Source organism: Triticum aestivum, chromosome 2A (genome assembly GCF_018294505.1).
Source record: "Triticum aestivum cultivar Chinese Spring chromosome 2A, IWGSC CS RefSeq v2.1, whole genome shotgun sequence".
Classification (NCBI taxonomy): Eukaryota; Viridiplantae; Streptophyta; class Magnoliopsida; order Poales; family Poaceae; genus Triticum; species Triticum aestivum.
In genome coordinates this window covers 237,759,625-237,782,371 of record NC_057797.1, presented here as the reverse complement: position 1 = coordinate 237,782,371, position 22,747 = coordinate 237,759,625, and the positions used below count along the sequence as shown (strand labels likewise).

Below are 22,747 nucleotides of genomic sequence, written 5' to 3'. Positions count from 1 at the left end.
TTTTCACCGTCGTTGCCATGTCATTCGCTTGCGTGTTGCATCTTGTCATGTCATCATGTGCATTGCATCATCATGTTTTTAAAAACTTGCATTCGTCCGAGTCTCCCAGTTCCTTCCGTTGTCCGTTCTGAGCCCAGACACACTTGCACGCGTCCGTGGCATGTCCAAAATATTATTTTATAAGCGGCCGGAAAAATGTTCTCGGAATGGGTTGAAAGTTGGCATGCGGTGTTGTTATGTTGTTAGTAGGTCGCCTGCCAAATTTCATCGCGTTCGGAGTTCGTTTGATGCCCCAACGGATAACTATAGCGGCAATAGTAGCTGGTCTTTTCGTCGGACGTTTTCGGTCTCCGGAAACTGTTGTCGGGTCTCTCTCTCTCTCTCTCTCTCTCTCTCTCTCTCTTCTCTCAGCCCGAGGCCTTCTACACAGTCCTCAACCTACCACCAGGCCCAACCTAACCCCTCTCGTTAGCCCGCAACCCTCCTCGCGCGCGCGTCCGAAAAGCTATCCCGGACCCGACCCGGACAGTCGTCACCGTCATGTGCGGATCATCCCCAAACATCTACATAACATCTCCGATTGTTTGTTGGGTTCCCCTAAGATATTTATTCTCGCCCGCCCGATTATGATCGGAGGGACGAGGTAGCCCCTAATCTAATCCACGCGATGTATATATGCGTCCAAACCCTAGTCCTAGGATCTGTCCCATCATTCTTTTCCCATCCCGCCGCCGCCACACTCCCGCATCCACCTCAGGATCCTCTCACATCGGATCGATCCAATCGACCAGCGCCACATCACCTCCTCCTCCATCCACAGCTGCCCTCCTCTGCTCGTTCTTCCCCAAGCATCTCCTTCTTGTCGGTGCTTCCCCGCGTAGCAAGCAGGAGCCGCAACCCCTGCTTCCTCTCGTGCTTCCCGCGCCCCGCCGCGAGCAGCACCAGCGCCTGCATCCCCGTCGGCCTTTGGCCCTGCAGCAACGTCGTCGGAGCACCGAATCAGGAGGCTTCTGCACCATGCCGTCAAATGAAGCTTTGTAGCCGCCATGCCCAACGCCTCCCAGGGAGCTCCTTGCAGCCTTCCGTCCGCTCCGTCTCTTGCCGGACCTCGCCGGTGAGACCCCGACCGCCGCGCGCCCTTGATTCTCTCCTTTATGCCCTCTGACCTCCCCTGCCTTTCCCTATCCTCTTTTGAACAAGGAGCAGGACCACTTCATCCATGGCGCCGTCCTCGCCTCGTCTCGATCCGGTGGATTCGAACGCCAAGTCCTTGCCGTCCAGGAGCTCCAACCTCGCCCTACCGCATCCGAGTGGGTTCCCGACCGGCCGGAACTCGTCTGCTTCGCAAGTCTTTGAACCACGCCGCCTTGTTGTACCTCACCGAACTAGAAGGAGTGAACTCCATGGACACCCATCCCCTTGCAGCACCAGCCGCCACTGGGAGCATCACATCGCGCCGCCCTGGTTCTGCATCCTCTCCGGACCTCCCCTACTTTGCCTTGGTCCGCTGCCGCTGCCCATCACGTCGCCCTTCGCCAAGTTCTAGAAGCCGTCGGCGACCTCTATTCGCTCTGCACGCATCAAGCAGAGGAGCTCGATTGACCCCGCTCCTAATCATCTTTGTTGACCTGGTCCAGTTGATCGCCAGATCTACACCGCGCGTGGGCCAGCCGGCCCAGCCGCTCCCCTGTGCCGCGCAAGGCCCAGCGCCGCTGGCCTCCTCTGCCAAGCCGGGCCGAGGCCCACTAGGGGAAGACACCCCCAGCGCCTCCTTTTTTCCTTCTATTGGGCTGACCAATTTTGGCCTATTTCATGTTTTTTTCTCTAGAACGATTTTCCTTTTAATCCAGAGAACACATGTTTTACAGTTTGGCCCCTAAACTTCATGCATATAATAACTCTTTAACCGTGCATCGGTTTAAGGCAAACTTATTACATGAAACTTGCTTAGAATTTTGTGTAGGTTAGTAATTTGCAACTTTCATCTATGTTTAAAATGTTTAAACTACTATTTGATTAAATTTGCTTAAATAACTTGTTAAAATGTTTTGATTCATAACTTAATAACCGTAGCTCGGTTTTTAATAAACTTTATATGTAAATGGGGTAGAAAAATGCATAGTTTATCATGGTGACTTTACTTTGCATGTTTAACAACTATAAAATATGGTTTAGGGCAGAACAGTACCAAACCTAAAAATATGCACATGAGGAGTTTCCGGAATTGTTGTTTGTTGTTCCGGCCTCATTTAAACTTGCCTAGATAGGTAGTTTTCTTTTGCTTCACCTCTTGCCATGTTAATCAACATTTAATATTGTTGGGTACATAAACGAGATCGAACTAAATAACTTGAATGTGGTGTTCCGTCAATATGCAACTAGTTGCATATTGAGCTCCACTTAATTTGTAGGATTGCTTGTGCACTTTGCCATGCCATGCCATGTATCATTAAACCGGACATGCATCATACTTGGTTGTGCATCATGCCATGCTTATGTGATGGTTGTTTGCCATGTTGTTTGTTTCTTTCCGGTGTTGCTTCTTCGGGTTAGTTCCGATAATGTCGCTTTTGTGAGGATTCGTTCGACTTCGTCCGTTTGTCTTCTTCATGGACTCGTTCTTCTTCCTTGCGGGATTTCAGGCAAGATGACCATACCCTCGAAATCACTTCTATCTTTTCTTGCTAGTTGCTCGATCTATTGCTATGCCACGATACCTACCACGTGCTTTATCATGCCTCCCATGTTGCCATGTCAAGCCTCTAACCCACCTTTCCTAGCAAACCGTTGTTTGGCTAAGTTACCGCTTTTGCTCAGCCCCTCTTATAGAGTTGCTAGTTGCAGGTGAAGCTGAAGTTTGTTCCATGTTGGAACATGGATATTGTTGGGATATCACTATATATACATTGTTTAATTAATGCATTTATATACTTGGTAAAGGGTGGAAGGCTCGGCCTTATGCCTGGTGTTTTGTTCCACTCTTGCCGCCCTACTTTCCGTCATACTGGTCTTATGTTCCTTGATTTTGCGTTCCTTACACGGTTGGGTGTTATGGGGACCCCTTGACAGTTTGCTTTGAATAAAACTCCTCCAGAAAGGCCCAACCTTGGTTTTACCATTTGCCTCACCGCCACCTACTTTTCCCTTGGGAGTCGCGCTCCCGAGGGTCATCTTTATTTTAACCCCCCGGGCCAATGCTTCTCTAAGTGTTGGTCCGAACCGAGCTACCTGCGGGGCCACCTCGGGGAAACTTGAGGTTTGGTTTTACTCGTAGCTAGTCTCATCCGGTGTTGCCCTGAGAACGAGATACGTGCGACTCCTATCGGGATTGTCAGCACATCGGGTGGCTTTGCTGGTCTTGTTTTACCATTGTCGAAATGTCTTGTAACCGGGATTCTGAGACTGATCGGGTCTTCCTGGGAGAAGGAATATCCTTTGTTGACCCTGAGGGCTTGTGATGGGCTAAGTTGGGACACCCCTGCAGGGTTTGAACTTTCGAAAGCCGTGCCCGCGGTTATGGGCAGATGGGAATTATTTAATATCTGGTTGTAGAGAACTTGACACTTAACTTAATTAAAATGCATCAACCGCGTGTGTAGCCGTGATGGTCTCTTTTCGGCGGAGTCCAGGAAGTGAACACGGTTCTTGTGTTATGCTTGAACGTAAGTAGTTTCCGGATCACTTCTTGATCACTTCTAGTTCACGGCCGTGCATTGCTTCTCTTCTCGCTCTTATTTTCATATGTTAGCCACCATATATGCTTAGTGCTTGCTGCAGCCCCACCTCATTACCCTTTCCTACCCATAAGCTTAAATAGTCTTGATCTCGCGGGTGTGTGATTGCTGAGTCCTCGTGGCTCACAGATACTTTCAAACAGTTGCAGGTGCCGATGATACCAGTGCAGGTGACGCAACCCAGCTCAAGTGGGAGCCCATTGAAGATCTTGGTCGTTGTTTTGCTTCGTTTCCTTTTTGATCAGTAGTGGAGCCCAGTTGGGACGATCGGGGATCTAGCAATTGAGGTTTTCTTCTTTTATTTGGTTGCGTAGTCGGACCTTAATTGTATTCTGGATGATGTATGTTTAACTTGTATTTGTGTGAAGTGGCGATTGTAAGCCAACTCTTTATCCCATTCTTATTCAGTACATGGGATTGTGTGAAGATTACCCCTCTTGCGACAAACCTACCATGCGGCTATGCCTCTAAGTCGTGCCCCGACACGTGGGACATATAGCCGCATTGTGGGTGTTACAATGTCTCATGAGTTTAATTTTGCTAAATTTCATAGACAACCCCATGATAAAGAATTTCCTAGTAAGGATGAAATTATTGGTCTTGCTTCTATTGTCGTGCCTCCTAGTGATCCTTTAGAACAATATTTGTTAGACCATGAAAATGATATGTTTATGAATGAAAGAAGGAAATAGATGTAGTATTCTTTAAACAGGGACCTATTTTGAAACACAACTTGCCTGTTGAAATCCTAAGGGATCCTCCTCCACCTAAGGGTGATCCCGTGTTTGAGCTTAAACCTTTACCTGATACTCTCAAATATGCTTATCTTGACGAGAAAGAGATATATCCTGTTATTATTAGTGCTAACCTTTCAGAGCATGAAGAAAAGAAATTATTGAAAACTTTGTAGAAGCACCGTGTTGCTATTGGATATACTCTTGATGATCTTAAGGGCATTAGTCCCACTCTATGCCAGCATAAAATAAAACTGGAGAAAGATGTTAAACCGGTTGTTGATCACCAACGATGGTTAAATCCTAAGATGAAAGAAGTGCTAGGAAAATAAATACTAAAGCTTCTAGAGGTAGGTATAATTTATCCCATTGCTGATAGTCAGTGGGTAAGTCATGTCCATTGTGTCCCTAAGAAGGGAGGTATTACTGTTGTTCCTAATCATAAAGATGAATTGATCCCACAAAGAATTGTTACAGGTTATAGAATGGCAATTGATTTCCGCAAATTAAATAAAGCTACTAAAAAGGATCATTACCCTTTACCTTTTATTGATCAAATGCGAGAAAGATTATCCAAGCATACACATTTTTTTTCTAGACAGCTATTCTTGTTTCTCTCAAATTCATGTATCAAAAGAGGATGAAGAAAAGACAACTTTCACTTGCCCTTTCGGTACCTTTGCTTATAGATGTATGCCTTTTGGTTTATGTAATGCACCTGCTACCTTTCAAAGATGTATGACTGCTATATTCTCTGACTTTTGTGAAAAGATTGTTGAGGTATTCATGGATGATTTCTCCGTTTACAGAACTTCTTTTGATGATTACTGAAGCAACCTTGATTGAGTTTTGCTGAGATGTGAAGAAACTAATCTTGTCTTGAATTGGGAGAAGTGCCACTTTATGGTTAATGAAGGTATTGTCTTGGGGCATAAAATTTCTGAAAGAGGTATTGAAGTTGATAAAGCTAAAGTTGATGCTATTGAAAAGATGTCGTGTCCCAAGGACATTAAAGGTATAAGAAGTTTCCTTGGTCATGCCGGTTTTTATAGGAGGTTCATTAAGGACTTTTCTAAAATTTCTCGGCCTCTGACTAACCTCTTACAAAAAGATGTCCCATTTGTCTTTTATGATGATTGTGTAGAAGCATTTGAAATACTTAAGAAAGCTTTGGTTTCTGCACCTATTGTTCAACCTCCTGATTGGAATTTACCATTTGAAATTATGTTTGATGCTAGTGATTATGCTGTAGGGGCTGCTCTAGGACAAAGAGTTGATAAGAAATTAAATGTTATCCAATATGCTAGTAGAACTCTAGACAGTGCTCAAAGAAGTTATGCTACTACTGAGAAAGAATTTTTAGCAGTTGTATTTGCTTGTGATAAGTTCAGACCTTACATTGTTGATTCTAAAGTAATTGTTCACATCGATCATGCTGCTATTAAATATCTTATGGAAAAGAAAGATGCTAAACCTAGACTTATTAGATGGGTTCTCTTGCTTCAGGAATTTGATTTGCATATTATTGATAGAAAGGGAGCTGAGAACCCCATTGCAGACAACTTGTCTAGGTTAGAGAATGTTCTTGATGACCCACTACCTATTGATGATAGCTTTCCTGATGAACAATTAGCTATCATAAATGCCTCTCGTACTGCTCCATGGTATGCTAATTATGCTAATTACATTGTTGCTAAATTTATACCACCTAGTTTCACATACGAGCAAAAGAAAAAGTTCTTCTATGATTTAAGACACTACTTCTGGGATGACCCACATCTTTATAAAGAAGGAGTAGATGGTTTTATTAGACGTTGTGTACCTGAGCATGAACATGAACAGATCCTACGCAAGTTCCACTCCGAGGCTTATGGAGGACACCATGCTGGAGATCTGCACACAAGGTATTGCAATCCGGTTTTTATTGGCCTACTCTCTTCAAGGATGCCCGTAAGTTTGTTTTGTCTTGTGATGAATGTCAAAGAATTGGTAATGTTAGTAGACGTCAAGAAATACCTATGAATTATTCACTTGTTATTGAACCATTTGATGTTTAGGGTTTTGATTATATGGGACCGTTTCCTTCCTCTAATGGGTATACACATATTTTAGTTGTTGTTGATTACGTTACTAAGTGGGTAGAAGCTATTCCAACTAGTAGTGCTAATCATAACACCTCTATTAAGATGCTTAAAGAAGTTATTTTCTAAGGTTTGGAGTCCCTAGATATCTAATGACTGATGGTGGTTCACATTTTATTCATGGTGCTTTTCGTAAAATTCTTGCTAAGTATGATGTTAATCATAGAATTGCATATCCATATCATCCACAGTCTAGTGGTCAAGTAGAACTGAGCAATAGAGATCTTAAATTAATTTTGCAAAAGACTGTTAATAGATCTAGAAAGAATTGGTCCAAGAAACTTGATGAAGCATCATGGGCCTATAGAACTGCATACAAAAATCCTATGGGTATGTCTCCATATAAATTGGTTTATGGTAAAGCATGTCACTTACCTCTTGAACTAGAACATAAGGTATATTGGGATATTAAAGAGCTCAACTATGACTTTAAACTTGCCGGTGAGAAGAGGCTTTTTTACATTAGCTCACTTGATGAATGGAGAACCCAGGCCTACGAGAATGCCAAACTATTTAAAGAAAAAGTTAAAAGATGGCATGATAAAAGGATACAAAAGCTTGAGTTCAATGTAGGTGATTATGTATTGTTATACAACTCTCGTTTAAGATTTTTTGTAGGCAAACTTCTCTCTAAATGGGAAGGTCCCTACGTCATCGAGGAGGTCTACCGTTCCGGTGCCATAAAAATCAACAACTTCGAAGGCACAAATATGAGGGTGGTAAACGGTCAAAGAATCAAACATTATAGATCAGGTAATCCCATAAATGTTGAAACTAATGTTATTGAAACCGTAACCCCAGAGGAACACATAAAGGACACTTACCAGAATTTTTCAGACTCCAAAAAGGAATAGGTACGTGGTAAGGTAAGTAAACCGACTCCAAAATAGTTCTAATGGTAATTTTTCTCCGTTTTGGAATATTTAAGAAAATAGGAAAATAAGAAGTAGTCCGGGAAGGACACAAGGGTGGAGGGCGCGCCCTGCCCCCCTGGGCGCGCCCCCTACCTCGTGGGCACCTCGTGTGCTCTCCGGACTCCGTTTTCTTGCACGATACTTCTTTTGGTCGGTAAAAATTCACTATATAATCTGCCGAAGGTTTTGACCACCGTATCACGCAAACATCCTCTGTCTTTGTTTCGAGCTATTTCTGCTGCAGATTAGAGCAATATGACATCCCAAGATTCGGAGGGAGAAACCTATGTGGCTGATTACCTTGCAGATCATAAGGTCTATGGGGACTTGGAGCATTGTGGTTGGACCACAGAGGAAGAAGAAGACTATGAGCCTAGGGGAAAGGAGGAGACGAACTCAGATGAAGGTGAAGTCCCATTACCTCAACCTGGGGACATGCATGTGGAATTCAAAAAGTCAAGCCTCCCGAATAGAGCAAAGAAACCTAAGATCGAGTTTATCCCTTTTCGTTCTTGCAGGAGAACAAACAAGAACTATGCAAAAAGGTATTAAGCCTTGAGCAGGAGATCGAGGACCTAAGGGAGCAAAATTCTATCCTCAAGCGTGAATTAAGGAAGAAGCCCACATCATCAACAACTCCATCATCACCACCCCCGAAGAAGGAGACATAAACACATGGGTATGGGCAGTCCCAGCCAAGCTTGGGGGAGTGCCCCGGTATCGTATCACCATCACTTTTATCTTTACCGTTTTTCTTAGTTCGATCCTTTTGGTAATATCTTGATCTAGTAGAATAAAGTTTTAGTATGATCTAGTTGTGAGTTTTGCTTTATGATCAATCTATGTAATCGAGCCCGTGAGCTTTATATAATAAAGATTAGTGTTGAGTCAAGGGCTTGATTATTTTGCTATGATCTTGAGGGAATAGAATAAAAAGAAGAAATAAAAAAGAAATAAAGAGATCATATGGATCTTATGGAGAGTAATGACTTCACATATAAAGTGTATGGTGAATAAAAGTTGTTGAGAGTTGACAAACATAGTTTTGGTCATTGTTGCAATTAATAGGAAGTAATAAAAAAAAGAGGTTTTCACATATAAATATACTATATTGGACATCTTTTATGATTGTGAGCACTCATTAAAATATGACATGCTAAAGAGTTGACATTGGAGAAGGAAGACAATGTAATGGGTTATGCTTTCTTACGTCTGAGATAAATTATATTGTCATGGATCATCCAACATGTTGAGCTTGCCTTTCCCTCTCTTGCTAGCCAATTTCTTTGCACCAAGTAGAGATACTACTTGTGCTTCCAAATATCCTTAAACCTAGTTTTGCCATGAGAGTCCAAATATGTATGATTTATTAGTGTGGAGAAAATAAGCTTTATATGATTTTGTGATGTGGAAGAAATAAAAGCGACGGACTGCATAATAAAGGTCCATATCACAAGTGGCAATATAAAATGATGTTCTTTCGCATTAAGATTTTGTGCATCCAACCATAAAAGCACATGACAACCTCTGCTTCCCTCTGCGAAGGGCCTGTCTTTTATTCTTGTCTGATACTTCATATAAGAGTCACAGTGATCTTCACCTTTCCTTTTTACATTTTATCATTTGGCAAGCACAATGTGTTGGAAAGATCCTGATATATATAGCTAATTGGATGTGATTTTTCATGAACTATTATTGTTGACATTACCCTTGAGGTAAGAGGTTGGGAGGCAAAACTATAAGCCCCTATCTTTCTCTGTGCCCGATTAAAACTTCATAACCGTAAATATCACGTGAGTGTTAGCAATTGTGAAAGACTAAACGATGGTTGAGTATGTGGACTTGGTGAAAAGCTCTTATTGACTCTTTCTGATGTTATGATAAATTGCAATTGCCTCAATGACTGAGATTAGAGTTTGTTGGTTCTCAATGAAGTTTATGATTCATACTTGAAATTGTGATTGAATTGTAACTTTAGCATAAGAGATCATATGACAATATATATATATGTGTGACATATATGTTGCTGTTCTAAGAATGATCATGATGCCATCATGTCTGTATTTTATTTTATCGACACCTCTATCTCTAAACATGTGAACATATTTTTCGATTTCGGCTTTCTCTTGAGGACAAGCGAGGTATAAGCTTGGGGGAGTTGATACGTCCATTTTGCATCATGCTTGTATATCAATATTTATTGCATTATGGGTTGTTATTACACATTATGTCACAATACTTATGCCTATTCTCTCTTATTTTACAAGGTTTACATGAAGAGGGGGAATGCCGGCAGCTGGAATTCTAGGATAGAAAAGGAGCAAATATTAGAGACCTATTCTGCACATCTCCAAAAGTCCTGAAACTCCATGGGAATTATTTTTAGAATATATAAATAATATTGGGCGAAATAAGTACCAGAGGGGGCCACCCACCGTCCATGAGGGTGGGGGGCGCGCCCTACCTCCCTAGGCGCGCCCCCTGCCTCGTGGGCCCCCTGGTGGCCCTCTGATGCCCATCTTTGGCTATATGGAGTTTTTCGTTGAGGAAAAAATCATAAGCTAGCTCACGGGAAGAAACTCCGCCGCCACGAGGCAGAACCTTGGCAGAACCAATCTAGGGCTCCGGCGGAGCTGTTCTGCCGGGGAAACTTCCCTCCAGGAGGGGGAAATCATCACCATCGTCATCACCAATGATCCTCCCATCGGGAGGGGGTCAATCTCCATCAACATCTTCACCAGCACCATCTCATCTCAAACCCTAGTTTATCTCTTGTATCCAATCTTTGTATCCAAACCTCAGATTGCTACCTGTGGGTTGCTAGTAGTGTTGATTACTCCTTGTAGTTGATGCTAGTTGGTTTACTTGGTGGAAGATCATATGTTCAGATCCATTATGCATATTAATACCTATCTAATTATGAACATGAATATGCTTTGTGAGTAGTTACGTTTGTTCCTGAGGACATGGGAGAAGTCTTGCTATAAGTAGTCATGTGAATTTGGTATTCGTTCGATATTTTGATGAGATGTATGTTGTCATCCCTCTAGTGGTGTCATGTGAACGTCGACTACATGAAACTTCACCATTGTTTGGGCCTAGAGGGAGGCATTGGGAAGTAATAATTAGATGATGGGTTGCTAGAGTGACAGAAGCTTAAACCCTAGTTTATGTGTTGCTTCATAAGGGGCTGAGGGAGTCCTGGATTAGGGGGTGTCCGGATGGCCGGACTATACCTTCAGCCGGACTCCTGGACTATGAAGATACAAGATTGAAGACTTCGTCCCGTGTCCGGAAGGGACTTTCCTTGGCGTGGAAGGCAAGCTTGGCGATACGGATATGTAGATCTCCTACCATTGTAACCGACTCTATGTAACCCTAACCCTATCCAGTGTCTATATAAACCGGAGGGTTTTAGTCCGTAGGACAACATACACAACAACAATCATACCATAGGCTAGCTTCTAGGGTTTAGCCTCCTCGATCTCGTGGTAGATCTACTCTTGTACTACCCATATCATCAATATTAATCAAGCAGGACGTAGGGTTTTACCTCCATCGAGAGGGCCCGAACCTGGGTAAAACTTCTTGTCCCTTGCCTCCTGTTACCATCCGGTCTAGACGCACAGTTCCGGACCCCCTACCCGAGATCCGCCGGTTTTGACACCGATAGGGGCCGATTTGGATCCATATGTTTCATGCTATGGTTAGGTTTACCTTAATACTTCTATTGTAGTTGCGGATGCTTGCAATAGGGGTTAATCATAAGTGGGATGCTTGTCCAAGTAAGGGCAGTACCCAAGCACCGGTGCACCCACATATCAAATTATCAAAGTACCGAACGCGAATCATATGAGCATGATGAAAACTAGCTTGACGATAGTTCCCATGTGTCCTCGGGAGCGTTTTACTTTATATAAGAGTTTGTCCAAGATTGTCCTTTGCTACAAAAAGGATTGGGCCATATTTCTGCACCTTATTTACTTTTACTATTTGTTACCCGTTGCCAATTACCTTATCACAAAACTATCTGTTACCGATAATTTCAGTGCTTGCAGAAAATACCTTGCTGAAAAACGCTTATCATTTCCTTCTGCTCCTCGTTGGGTTCGACACTCTTACTTATCGAAAAGGCTACGATAGATCCCCTACACTTGTGGGTTATCAGACAGCTCCACCATTTAATAAAAAAACGTATCCAGTTTGTGACTTAGAGTCATCCGGATCAGTGTCAAAGCTTGCATCGACATAACCGTTTACGACGAGCTCTTTGTCACCTCCATAAACGAGAAACATATCCTTAGTCCTTTTCAGTTATTTCTGGATGTTCTTGACCGCTGTCCAGTGATCCACTCCTGGATTACTTTGGTACCTCCCTGCTAAACTGATAGCAAGGCACACATCAGGTCTGGTACACACCATTGCATACATGATAGAGCCTATGGCTGAAGCATAGGGAACACCTTTCATTTTCGCTCTATCTTATGTAGTGGTCGGGCATTGAGTCTGACTCAATTTCACACCTTGTAACACAGGCAAGAACCCTTTCTTTGCTTGATCCATTTTGAACTTGTTCAGAACTTTATCAAGGTATGTGCTTTGTGAAAGTCCAATTAAGCGTCTTGATCTATCTCTATAGATCTTGATGCCTAATATATAAGCAGCTTCACCGAGGTCTTTCATTGAAAAATTCTTATTCAAGTATCCTTTTATGCTATTCAGAAATCCAGTATCATTTCCGATTAACAATATGTCATCTACATATAATATCAGAAATGCTACAGAGCTCCCACTCACGTTCTTGTAAATACATGCTTCTCCAAAAGTCTGTATAAAACCATATGCTTTGATCACACTATCAAAGCGTATATTCCAACTCCGAGAGGCTTGAACCAGTCCATAAATGGAACGCAGGAGCTTGCACACTTTGTTAGCACCTTTTGGATCGACAAAACCTTTTGGTGCATCATATACAACTCTTCTTTAAGATATCCATTAAGGAATGCAGTTTTGACATCCATTTGCCAAATTTCATAATCATAAAATGCGGCAATTGCTAACATGATTTGGACGGACTTAAGCATCGCTACGGGTGAGAAGGTATCATCGTAGTCAACTCCTTGAACTTGTCAAAAACCTTTTGCAACAAGTCAAGCTTTGTAGATAGTAACATTACCGTCAGCGTCAGTCTTCTTCTTGAAGATCCATTTATTCTCTATGGCCTGCCGATCATCGGGCAAGTCAACCAAAGTCCACACTTTGTTCTCATACATGGATCCCATCTCAGATTTCATGGCCTCAAGCCATTTTGTGAAATATGGGCTCATCATCGCTTCCTCATAGTTTGTAGGTTCATCATGGTCAAGTAACATGACTTCCAGAACATGATTACCGTACCATTCTGGTGCGGATCTTACTCTGGTTGACCTACGAGGTTCGGTAGTAACTTGATCAGAAGTTTCATGATCATCATAATTAGCTTCCTCGCTTACTGGTGTAGGAATCACTGGAACTGATTTCAGTGATGAACTACTCTCCAATAAGGGAGCAGGTACAATTACCTCATCAAGTTCTACTTTCCTCCCACTCACTTCTTTCGAGAGAAACTCCTTCTCTAGAAAGGATCCATTCTTAGCAATGAATATCTTGCCGTCGGATTTGTGATAGAAGGTGTACCCAACAGTCTCCTTTGGGTATCCTATGAAGACACATTTCTCCGATTTGGGTTCGAGCTTATCAGGTTGAAGCTTTTTCACATAAGCATCGCAGCCCCAAACTTTAAAAAACGACAACTTGGGTTTCTTGCCAAACCATAGTTCATAAGGTGTCGTCTCAATGGATTTGATGGTGCCCTATTTAACCTGAAAGCAACCGTCTCTAAAGCATAACCCCAAAACGATAGCGGCAAATCAGTGAGAGACATCATAGATCGCACCATATCTAATAAAGTGCGGTTATGATGTTCGGATACACCATTACATTGTGGTGTTCCAGGTGGCGTGAGTTGCGAAACTATTCTGCATTGCTTCAAATGAAGTCCAAACTCATAATTCAAATATTCACCTCCACTATCAGATCGCAGAAACTTGATTTTCTTGTTACGATGATTTTCCATTTCACTCTGAAATTCTTTAAACTTTTTAAATGTTTCAGACTTATGTTTCATTAAGTAGAAATACCCATATCTGCTTAAATCATCTGCGAAGGTGAGAAAATAACGATATCCACCGCGAGCCTCAATGTTCATTGGACCACATACATCAGTATGTATGATTTCCAATAACTCTGTTGCTCACTCTATTGTTCCGGAGAACTGAGTTTTAGTCATCTTGCCCATGAGGCATGGTTCGCAAGTACCAAGTGATTCATAATCAAGTGATTCCAGAAGTCCATCAGAATGGAGTTTCTTCATGCGCTTTACACCAATATGACCCAAACGACAGTGCCACAAATAAGTTGCACTATCATTATCAACTCTGCATCTTTTGGCTTCAATACTATGAACATGTGTATCACTACTATCAGGATTTAGTAAAAAATAGACCACTCATCAAGGGTGCATGACCATAAAAGATATTACTCGTATAAAATAGAACAACCATTATTCTCTGATTTAAATGAATAACCATCTCACATCAAACAAGATCCAGATATAATGTTCATGCTCAACGCTGGTACCAAATAACAATTATTTAGGTCTAAAACTAATCCCGAAGGTAGATGTAGAGGTAGTGTTGTAGGGTGGAACCCTAAGTGGAGATCTTTCATGAATTGGAGGGGAATCCCCAAGAACAAGATGAACACAAGAGAGAGGAAACACTCAAATTGACTAGATCCAATCACACATATGCTAGATCCAAGAACACACCAGAGTTCACAATGATCCAAGAACAACAAAGGAAAGATACAAGGTACTGGTTCATCCCAATCCTATGAGGAGAGAGGTCTTGATGATCCTATGACAGGGATCCTTCCCTAGATGGGGTCTTGATATCCACAAGTGGATCTTCTCCCTTAGGAGGACATGATCTCCTAGAGGAGTGGGTACAAGGAGCAAAGCTCACATAATCATCTCATATACTTTGCTATCCCTAAGAAATGGTCTAGGTACGGAATATATAGGTAGGTGGATGGAGGGGACGAAGAGGAGGCCCAACAGCAGCTCATAGCTGTCCATCCTGATGGGCCCGTGCGCACGGGGGTCCCGTGGGCACGGTACAAGCCCGTGCGCACGGGGTGTGTGACGCCCCCGATTCAATCGTACACTAATCATACACGCAAATGTGTACGATCAAGATCAGGGACTCACGGGAAGATATCACAACACAACTCTACAAATAAAATAAGTCATACAAGCATCATAATACAAGCCAGGGGCCTCGAGGGCTCGAATACAAGTGCTCGATCATAGACGAGTCAGCGGAAGCAACAATATCTGAGTACAGACATAAGTTAAACAGGGTGCCATAAGATGGCTAGCACAAACTGGGATACAGATCGAAAGAGGAGCAGGCCTCCTGCCTGGGATCCTCCTAGGTCACTCCTGGTCGTCATCAGCGGGCAGCACGTAGTAGTAGGCACCTCCGGTGTAGTAGGGGTCGTCGTCGACGGTGGCGTCTGGCTCCTGGACTCCAGCATCTGGTTGCGACAACCAGAAAGAAAGGAAAGGGGAAAAGGGGGGAGAAAGCAACCGTGAGTACTCATCCAAAGTACTCGCAAGCAAGGAACTACACAACATATGCATGGGTATATGTGTAGGGAGGCCATATCAGTGGACTGAACTGCAGAATGCCAGAATAAGAGGGGGATAGCTAGTCCTATCGAAGACTACGCTTCTGGCAGCCTCCGTCTTGCAGCATGTAGAAGAGAGTAGATTGAAGTCCTCCAAGTAGCATCTCCAAGTAGAATCTCCAAATAGCAACTCCAAGTAGCACCTCCAGTAGCATCGCATAGCATAATCCTACCCGGCAATCCTCTCCTCGTCGCCCTGCGGAAAAGCGATCACCGGGTTGTCTGTGGAACTTGGAAGGGTGTGTTTTATTAAGTATCCGGTTCTAGTTGTCATAAGGTCAAGGTACAACTCCAAGTCGTCCTGTTACCGAAGATCACGGCTATTCGAATAGATTAACTTCCCTGCAGGGGTGCACCACATAGCCCAACACGCTCGATCCCATTTGGCCGGACACACTTTCCTGGGTCATGCCCGGCCTCGGAAGATCAACACGTCGCAGCCCCACCTAGGCAAAACAGAGAGGCCAGCACGCCGGTCTAAACCTAAGCGCGCAGGGGTCTGGGCCCATCGCCCTGAGCACACCTGCACGTTGCGTGGGCGGCCGAAAGCAGACCTAGCCTAGTGGCGTTCCAGTCCAATTCGGCGCGCGCCGCTCCGTCGCTGACGTCTGAAGTGCTTCGGCTGATACCACGACGTCGGGATACCCATAACTACTCCCACGTAGATGGTTAGTGCGTATAGGCTCGTAGCCAGACTCAGATCAAATACCAAGATCTCGTTAAGCGTGTTAAGTATCCGCGAACGCCGAACAGGGCCAGGCCCACCTGTCTCCTAGGTGGTCTCAACCTGCCCTGTCGCTCCGCCACAAAGTAACCGTCGGGGACCGTCGGGAACCCAGGCCCACCTCTACCGGGATGGAACCACCTGCCCCTTCAGCCCCCAACTCCGAACAGTATCACAGGTAATGTAACAGTGTAAAGTATATAGTATATGCCCGTGATCACCTCCCGAAGTGATCACAGCCCAGTAGTATAGCATGGCAGACGGACAAGAGTGTAGGGTCACTGATGGAACCTAGCATCCTATACTAAGCATTTAGGATTGCGGGTAAGGTATCAATGACTGTAGCAGCAATGACAGGCTATGCATCAGAATAGGATTAACGGAAAGCAGTAACATGCTACACTACTCTAATGCAAGCAGTATAGAGGAGAATAGGCGATATCTGGTGATCAAGGGGGGGGGCTTGCCTGGTTGCTCTGGCAAGAGAGAGGGGTCGTCAACTCCGTAGTCGAACTCGGTGGCATCAGCGTCGGTCTCGTAGTCTACCGGAGAGAAGAGGGGGAAGAAATAATGAATACAGAGCAAACAAAGCATCACAAAATATAACAAGGCAATACGCGGTGTTCGGTGTGCCCAAACGCGGTAGTAGGTGATACCGGTGAAGGGGGGAAAACATCCGGGAAAGTATTCCCGGTGTTTCGTGTTTTCGGGCAGAGGAGCCGGAGGGGGAAAGTTGCGGGTTCGATAGGTTAGAGGGGTGTGGCGGACGAACGGACTGCGTATCCGGAATCGTCTCGTCGTTCTGAGCAACTTTCATGTAGAAAGTATTTTCATCAGAGTTACGGTTTATTTTCTATTAATTTTAAAAGATTTAAGTCATTTTCAGGATTTATTTAATTATTCTAATGCAACATTATCCAGAATAGTGCATGCTGACGTCATCATGACGTCAGCATGACGTCAGCAGTCAACAGGGAGTTGACTAGGTCAATCTGACGTGTGGGTCCCACATGTCATTGACTGATTAGTCTAGTTAGGGTTTAATTAAACAATCTACGTAATTAGATTAATTAAACATGATTAATTAACTTAATTAATTCATTAACTATTTTAATTATTAATTAATTAATTGTTAATTAATTAATTATTTATATATTTATTTTTATTATACATATTTTTTTAATTCCTTTTTTTAAACCGTTCTGGGGCGGGGGCCCCACATGTCTGTGGCCCATAGGGGCCCTTAGCGGGCACGGGCGTTGCGGGCGTGGGCGCCGGCGTGCGGGGCGCTAGCCCAACTGGCCGTGGCCAGGCACGGCCGGAGCGGGCGCGACCTCGGGAGGCGGGAATGGCAGCGGGGCGAGGCCGGCAAGGGCGACCGCGGCCAAAGGCAGGCGGACGTGCGCGGGCCGGAGCGGGGCCGTCCGCGATGAGGTCACAACGGCACCGGGGGGGGGTTGCGCGAACGAGGCAAGAGTAGCCAGGGCGCGAGCGTGCGGCTTGCAGGGCGCACACGAGCGGTGATGGGCGCGAACAGGGCGCTGCCGGCGCGGCTGTGGGCGCGTGGTGCGCGGCGACCGCAGGAACCAGGAGAGGGGAACGGGGGGGGGGAAGGGACAGGGTGAGCTCACCCCCGCTGCAGGGGTTCGGTCGGCGAAGTTTGGGGCAGCCGGCGTGGAGGGGACGAGGAGGCGGCAGTCCGGCGAGCTGGCAAAGGCTTCGAGGTCCGGCGACGGCGCGGCGAGGTGTCAGCCTTCGGCGATGGTGTGGCGGGGCAGAGGCCTCGGGCAACGTCTCGCGGTGCGAAGGAGGGGCGAGGAGGCGAGGCGACAGCAGCGGGTGGTCGGAGGCGCCGGGCGGCGGCGGCGTCGAGCCCCCGATCTCGATCCAGATCGGGGGGGGGGGAGGAGCGGGCGATGCGGGAGGGGGCGAGTGGGGCGAGTGGGGTGCGGCTAGGGTTCGGTCGGGTGTGGACCGAGGGGTTAAGGGGAGTGAGGGGGCCGGGTGGGCCATTGGGCCGGCCGGTGCGGAGGCCAGCTGGGCCGCTCGGCCCAGCGTGGGGGGGGGTGTTTCTATTTTTATGTTTTTTTTGTTTGACCTTTTCCTTTTTCTTTCTATTTTCCTGTTTCTTTTAGTTTTACTTTATATGCAGTTTTTTTTATTTATAATATATCAACTCAGCCCCTAAATTAGCATTATTAGTTAGGCTACTGTCATAATTAATTTGGCACTAAATAATTTAGTTTTACATTTGTTTATTATTGAAAAGTATTTAATAATTGTTTTAGCCCCTGTTTTTAGTTAGTTTAGGCACTTAAACATTTTGAAAAAGGTTGGTTCCAACAACCAAAATAAGTTACGGATTATTTGCCACATGATGATCATTTTAAATTCTAACGTTTGAAGACCTTTATTGTTTGCCTGATTTTGAATTTGAATTTGAATCGGCTTCGAACTAACTCGAGATTAGCAACTATAAACGAGGTGACGTGGCATCATTAGCAAAGGATCACTGTAGCTTAATTTCCCGGGCGTCACAATTCTCCTCCACTACAAGAAATCTCGTCCCGAGATTTAAGCGGTGGAGTAAGGGGCAAAGGTGTTGGTAGCGAAAAACCTAACGAGTCTTCTCGGTCTTGGCTTCCCTTTCGAAGAGGTTGATCCCTTTCGTTGATGTCTTCATTTCACTGCTTCAAGTCACCATGATCAATTTGTCATCCTTTCTTCGGGATCTCCATCATACTTACGAATAGGAAAGGGGCAGCTCTACAACGATAGGATGTTACAAGGGAAAATCTTCTGGGGGTTTCCCAAGTATGAACATATGAGTATCTCTCGAGTAGAACAAATGAAACTCATCGAGAGCAAAGTAAGACGGTGCAATAAGAAGTTTCAAGCGGATAGGCAATCGTTCATTGCCTGAAACAGAGTGTGAATGGGTTTCAGAGCAACGGGAATAAGTATTGTGTCCGATACCAGAATTGATCACTAGGAAGGTGGCTCGCAAATTACATACGAAGTCAAGCTATAGGAATAACTTTGGCAACAGGGTGTATAGGAGAGTCAGGTTTCGATCCTGTGAAACTGTGGGTTATGGGCCCACCATGTGGTTCCTCTTTTTTTTTAATAGGAGCAGTGACATCTTGCACGGTCATGATAGAAAGGCATGTCAGGGAGTACCATGTCAGTTATGTCGGCAACAACGTTGGTACCAAGGGCGAGGGACGAAGAGAACCATTTTCCTGCTCGTTGAAACGAGGCGGACCAATAGGCAAGGTTCCCGTCCATCGGTGGTTACCGGAATGTCATCAACAATAGTAACAAGGTCTTGCTGACCGAGTTGTACATCGAGGTGTTTGCACAAGTAGTGGATTATTACTGCTTATATCATATAGATCATAAAAAAGGTTAAACAAACCAATGGAAGGAAAATATGATCATCAGATTAAACAGAACAATGGAAAGGAAAATATGTTTAAACACATATTTCGAGGGTATATCCTTCCCAAGGACAAGCAGAGCAAGATATCCATGACAGGATATAAAGTAGAAAACCATTTAGGTAAGGGGGAAGGAATCTCATGATATTACCCATACAACGGTGTTAGGATAAGTGATAAATAAAATTTAGCATCGTGCTTCAAATGTTCCTGTTGAAAATCGGAGTACCATTGACATGCTTCGAGATAGCATTGACATGGTCTTCAGGTGAAGATCAGACTTTGGAAACACGAAGGATCCATCAGGAATAACTTGTAGAATAAGTCTTACAATTTCCTCATGGATGAATGGATAACCCTGCTGAAAAGGAATCTATAATGATAGGTCCTCCAGCCGGGGGGGGGGGGTGCTAGGTATGACATCATGTTACCGGGGTCATCAAAGGATCAACATCATAACCCTTGGAAAGTTGTCCCAACCATCATATCGGACCGAGATTCGTATCCAATTGGTGTCAGGATACCTCAGACTCAGGATGCCCGAGAAGAAAAGGTGCAACACAAATTGACGAGGTGACATTATAAGATTCTCGAGGAAATGAACTATGAAGTGATTTCCTTTAACAAGAGTCCATCATTAACCCAAGGAGAGGACAAGGAGGTGTCTGGTGAACTCATCGGCAATTCATCGAGATTCCCAAAAGACGGATTTCCACAATTAAGTGAACAAGGAGGTAACATTTGTCAGATCAAATGATATAAGGAAGTATGCTCGAGGAAAACATACACAATTAAACATGGGTTGAAAGGTGCGCCCGAAATATGGGTTAGGTTGCACGACCAATGTCGGAATGGTGATTCAATAATCAATAGCCTAAGAATGAACTTTCGACCATTAACTTCAAAGAAATAGGGTTGCTAGAAGGAAAGAATCCAAACAACACCATTCACTTGTTGGAATTAACACGGGGACCAAGAAAGAATGGTGATGGTGAGAAGTATTTCTATGTCAAGAATTCTCAAGAGGTGGAACAAATCTCAGAACATTCTTGACATAAAGGATGGTAATACTCCAAGGTAAAGAAGAACAATTGCTGGATAGCAAGGAACTCAAGGTATAACACCAAACATGAACAAGCTTGTGTTGGTGGGTAGGCAATAAAGTGGTCGATGATAATACAATTCATCAAGGGCAAGGATGGTATTTCTCATCATGAATTCAATTGATATCCTGGAAGAGCTCATAAGGTTGATGAGGATCACGACACATTTGTCGACAGATTTCATGAAGAAGTAATCAATCAGCGACGACATCAAGTCAAAGGAATGATGAAGCCAAAAGTCATTGGAACCATGGGTACGACACAAACTCGAAATCAAGCTTGCTGTACAAGGTCAAACGGTATGACGAGGGAGATCGATTGTAAGATTAGCTCACCGTCGAAATATGTGCTCCGAGAAGAAGGACCCGGTAGCACAGTTAATATTTAGCATGATAATGATATAGCCGATCAGGCTAGGAATGATGTGATCGGGTACAAACTTGTACTTATAGAAGCTTATCGAAGGGTTGTTGAACCGTAGTGTGGACTCGGTTCAGTTATTGGTGTCTTTGAGTGTTTAGTAATTCAGAGCCCGTGAAAAATTGTAATCGGTGAGTATGTAGTACTTGATGAAGAACTCATAAGAAATTATGCAGTTCCAAAATAATCTCGAGATACCAGGTGGTAATACTCGACGACAGATCAAACTAGAAGTTGAACTGGGGTATTGCTCTATAGAAGACAAATGCTTAAACTTGCACAGGACATGATATTTAAAGGAGAACATGGTCAGAAGCACGATTGCAAAAAGGCCAGATCTCGGATATAAGATGAACTTATACCAAGGGAATAATTGATTTTAAAAGAAGCTTCGATGAGAAGATGTACATCGTGTCCATGGGCATGAACGCAAAGTTCAAGGTCGACTCCCACTTCTCCAATGCATACCCTTTCATTCACTTCTCGCTTTCGATGAAGTTATAGCGTTGAAATTTTATCTGGCAAAATACCAGAAGAGTACGACTCGTGAAAACTTTCGAGTTCACACATATTAAGGAAGGCATAGTTCAACCCATCGGGGCATCTTAGAATCCTATACCAGAATCTTTAGAAGTAATTAACTCAAGCTCGAAGGCAGAGCATGGTTGAGAAAGCAGACGATACAATTTACCAAAGGCATTATGTATCCGAGAAAAGGCTCACAAGTTTATTGAATATGAAGGGCGTTGTCAGATAAAATCCAACAAAGGATCTGGTGGTCCACAAGGGATCTGACGTGAGCATCGGTACTCAACTAGAGGAAGCAGATTATAGAAACAACTGACTAACTCAATTGTCAAATGCAAAGGAATTATGATTTCCAAATCAAGGGATCAGAAGCAATGCTCTGATTAGGGGTGGATAAGTTGAATAGCCGTAGGGTACAATCAAAGACAATTGGGTTGGTCGAGAACCAATTCCAGTTAAAAGAATGGAAGCTCAGCCGGAAAAGTAATTTATAAGGATCAATGATGATTGCGTGTATTCGCAAACATATTGAGTCAATAGACTCAAAATGATAATGACAAGGAATGTCATTAAGACTACGAGACTTATGGGATTAACCATAATGCAAGCAAGCAAGAATTTCAAGAGCCAAAGGCTCCAGAGGATTTTCGGAAGATCGAATATTATTTTGAAGACTTTCGTGAAACACATGAACAACTGGGGATAAGCGGTTACTCAACAAGTGCGAGAATTATCCATAGGGGTATTCAGGTGACAAGGAATTGCAAGACAGTAGGCACAAGATATTCTCGGATCAATAGAGAGAATTTCGAGGTATCTTGTAATAACAAGATCAACTGAGAATAAAAGTAAGAACGTCAAGTGTATGTATTTATCCATAGGGATATTTCGATGGTAGGGAATTGCAAAGGCAATGGGCACAAAGTCTCAAAAGAGTTTCGGCGAGTAACTTCGAAATCTTCTGGTGTAGCCGGCGATCACCTGGACTGAAGGGGCTCTCCGGGAGAAAGTATTTTCGAGAACCTAAAGTCAGATTTTAGTAAAAATCGTTTAACCCGAATAGAAGAGATGTCAGAGCCCCAGAGCATAGGTCGAGGAATAAAAGATCCTACTACCACCCGATGGCGACGTGGGCCCATGGGCCACACAGCCATGTTAGTAAAAGTTTTTCAATGTCTAGACTCAACTTCGGCCAAGGAATGTGGAAGGGGGATTCCT

At 43.9% G+C, this 22,747-nt stretch overlaps 1 protein-coding gene across 1 annotated transcript; it reads left to right on the top strand.

The window, feature by feature from the left end:
* Positions 1-667: 667 nt before the first annotated feature.
* LOC123191643 (uncharacterized) lies at positions 668-1,881 on the top strand. Its single transcript, XM_044604304.1, has 2 exons — positions 668-1,114; positions 1,207-1,881. The coding sequence occupies exons 1-2, from the start codon at positions 668-670 to the stop codon at positions 1,354-1,356; spliced, it is 597 nt and encodes a 198-aa protein (XP_044460239.1). The 3' UTR covers positions 1,357-1,881.
* The last annotated feature ends 20,866 nt before the right edge of the window (positions 1,882-22,747 follow it).

What these genes read in the sequence shown, in the direction of transcription:
- LOC123191643 (XM_044604304.1), top strand. Translation starts at nt 668, where the DNA reads ATGTATATATGCGTCCAAACCCTAGTCCTAGGATCTGTCCCATCATTC. An exon ending in TCTCTTGCCGGACCTCGCCG is followed by an intron (nt 1,115 to 1,206) that starts GTGAGACCCCGA and finishes AACAAGGAGCAG; the next exon opens with GACCACTTCATCCATGGCGC.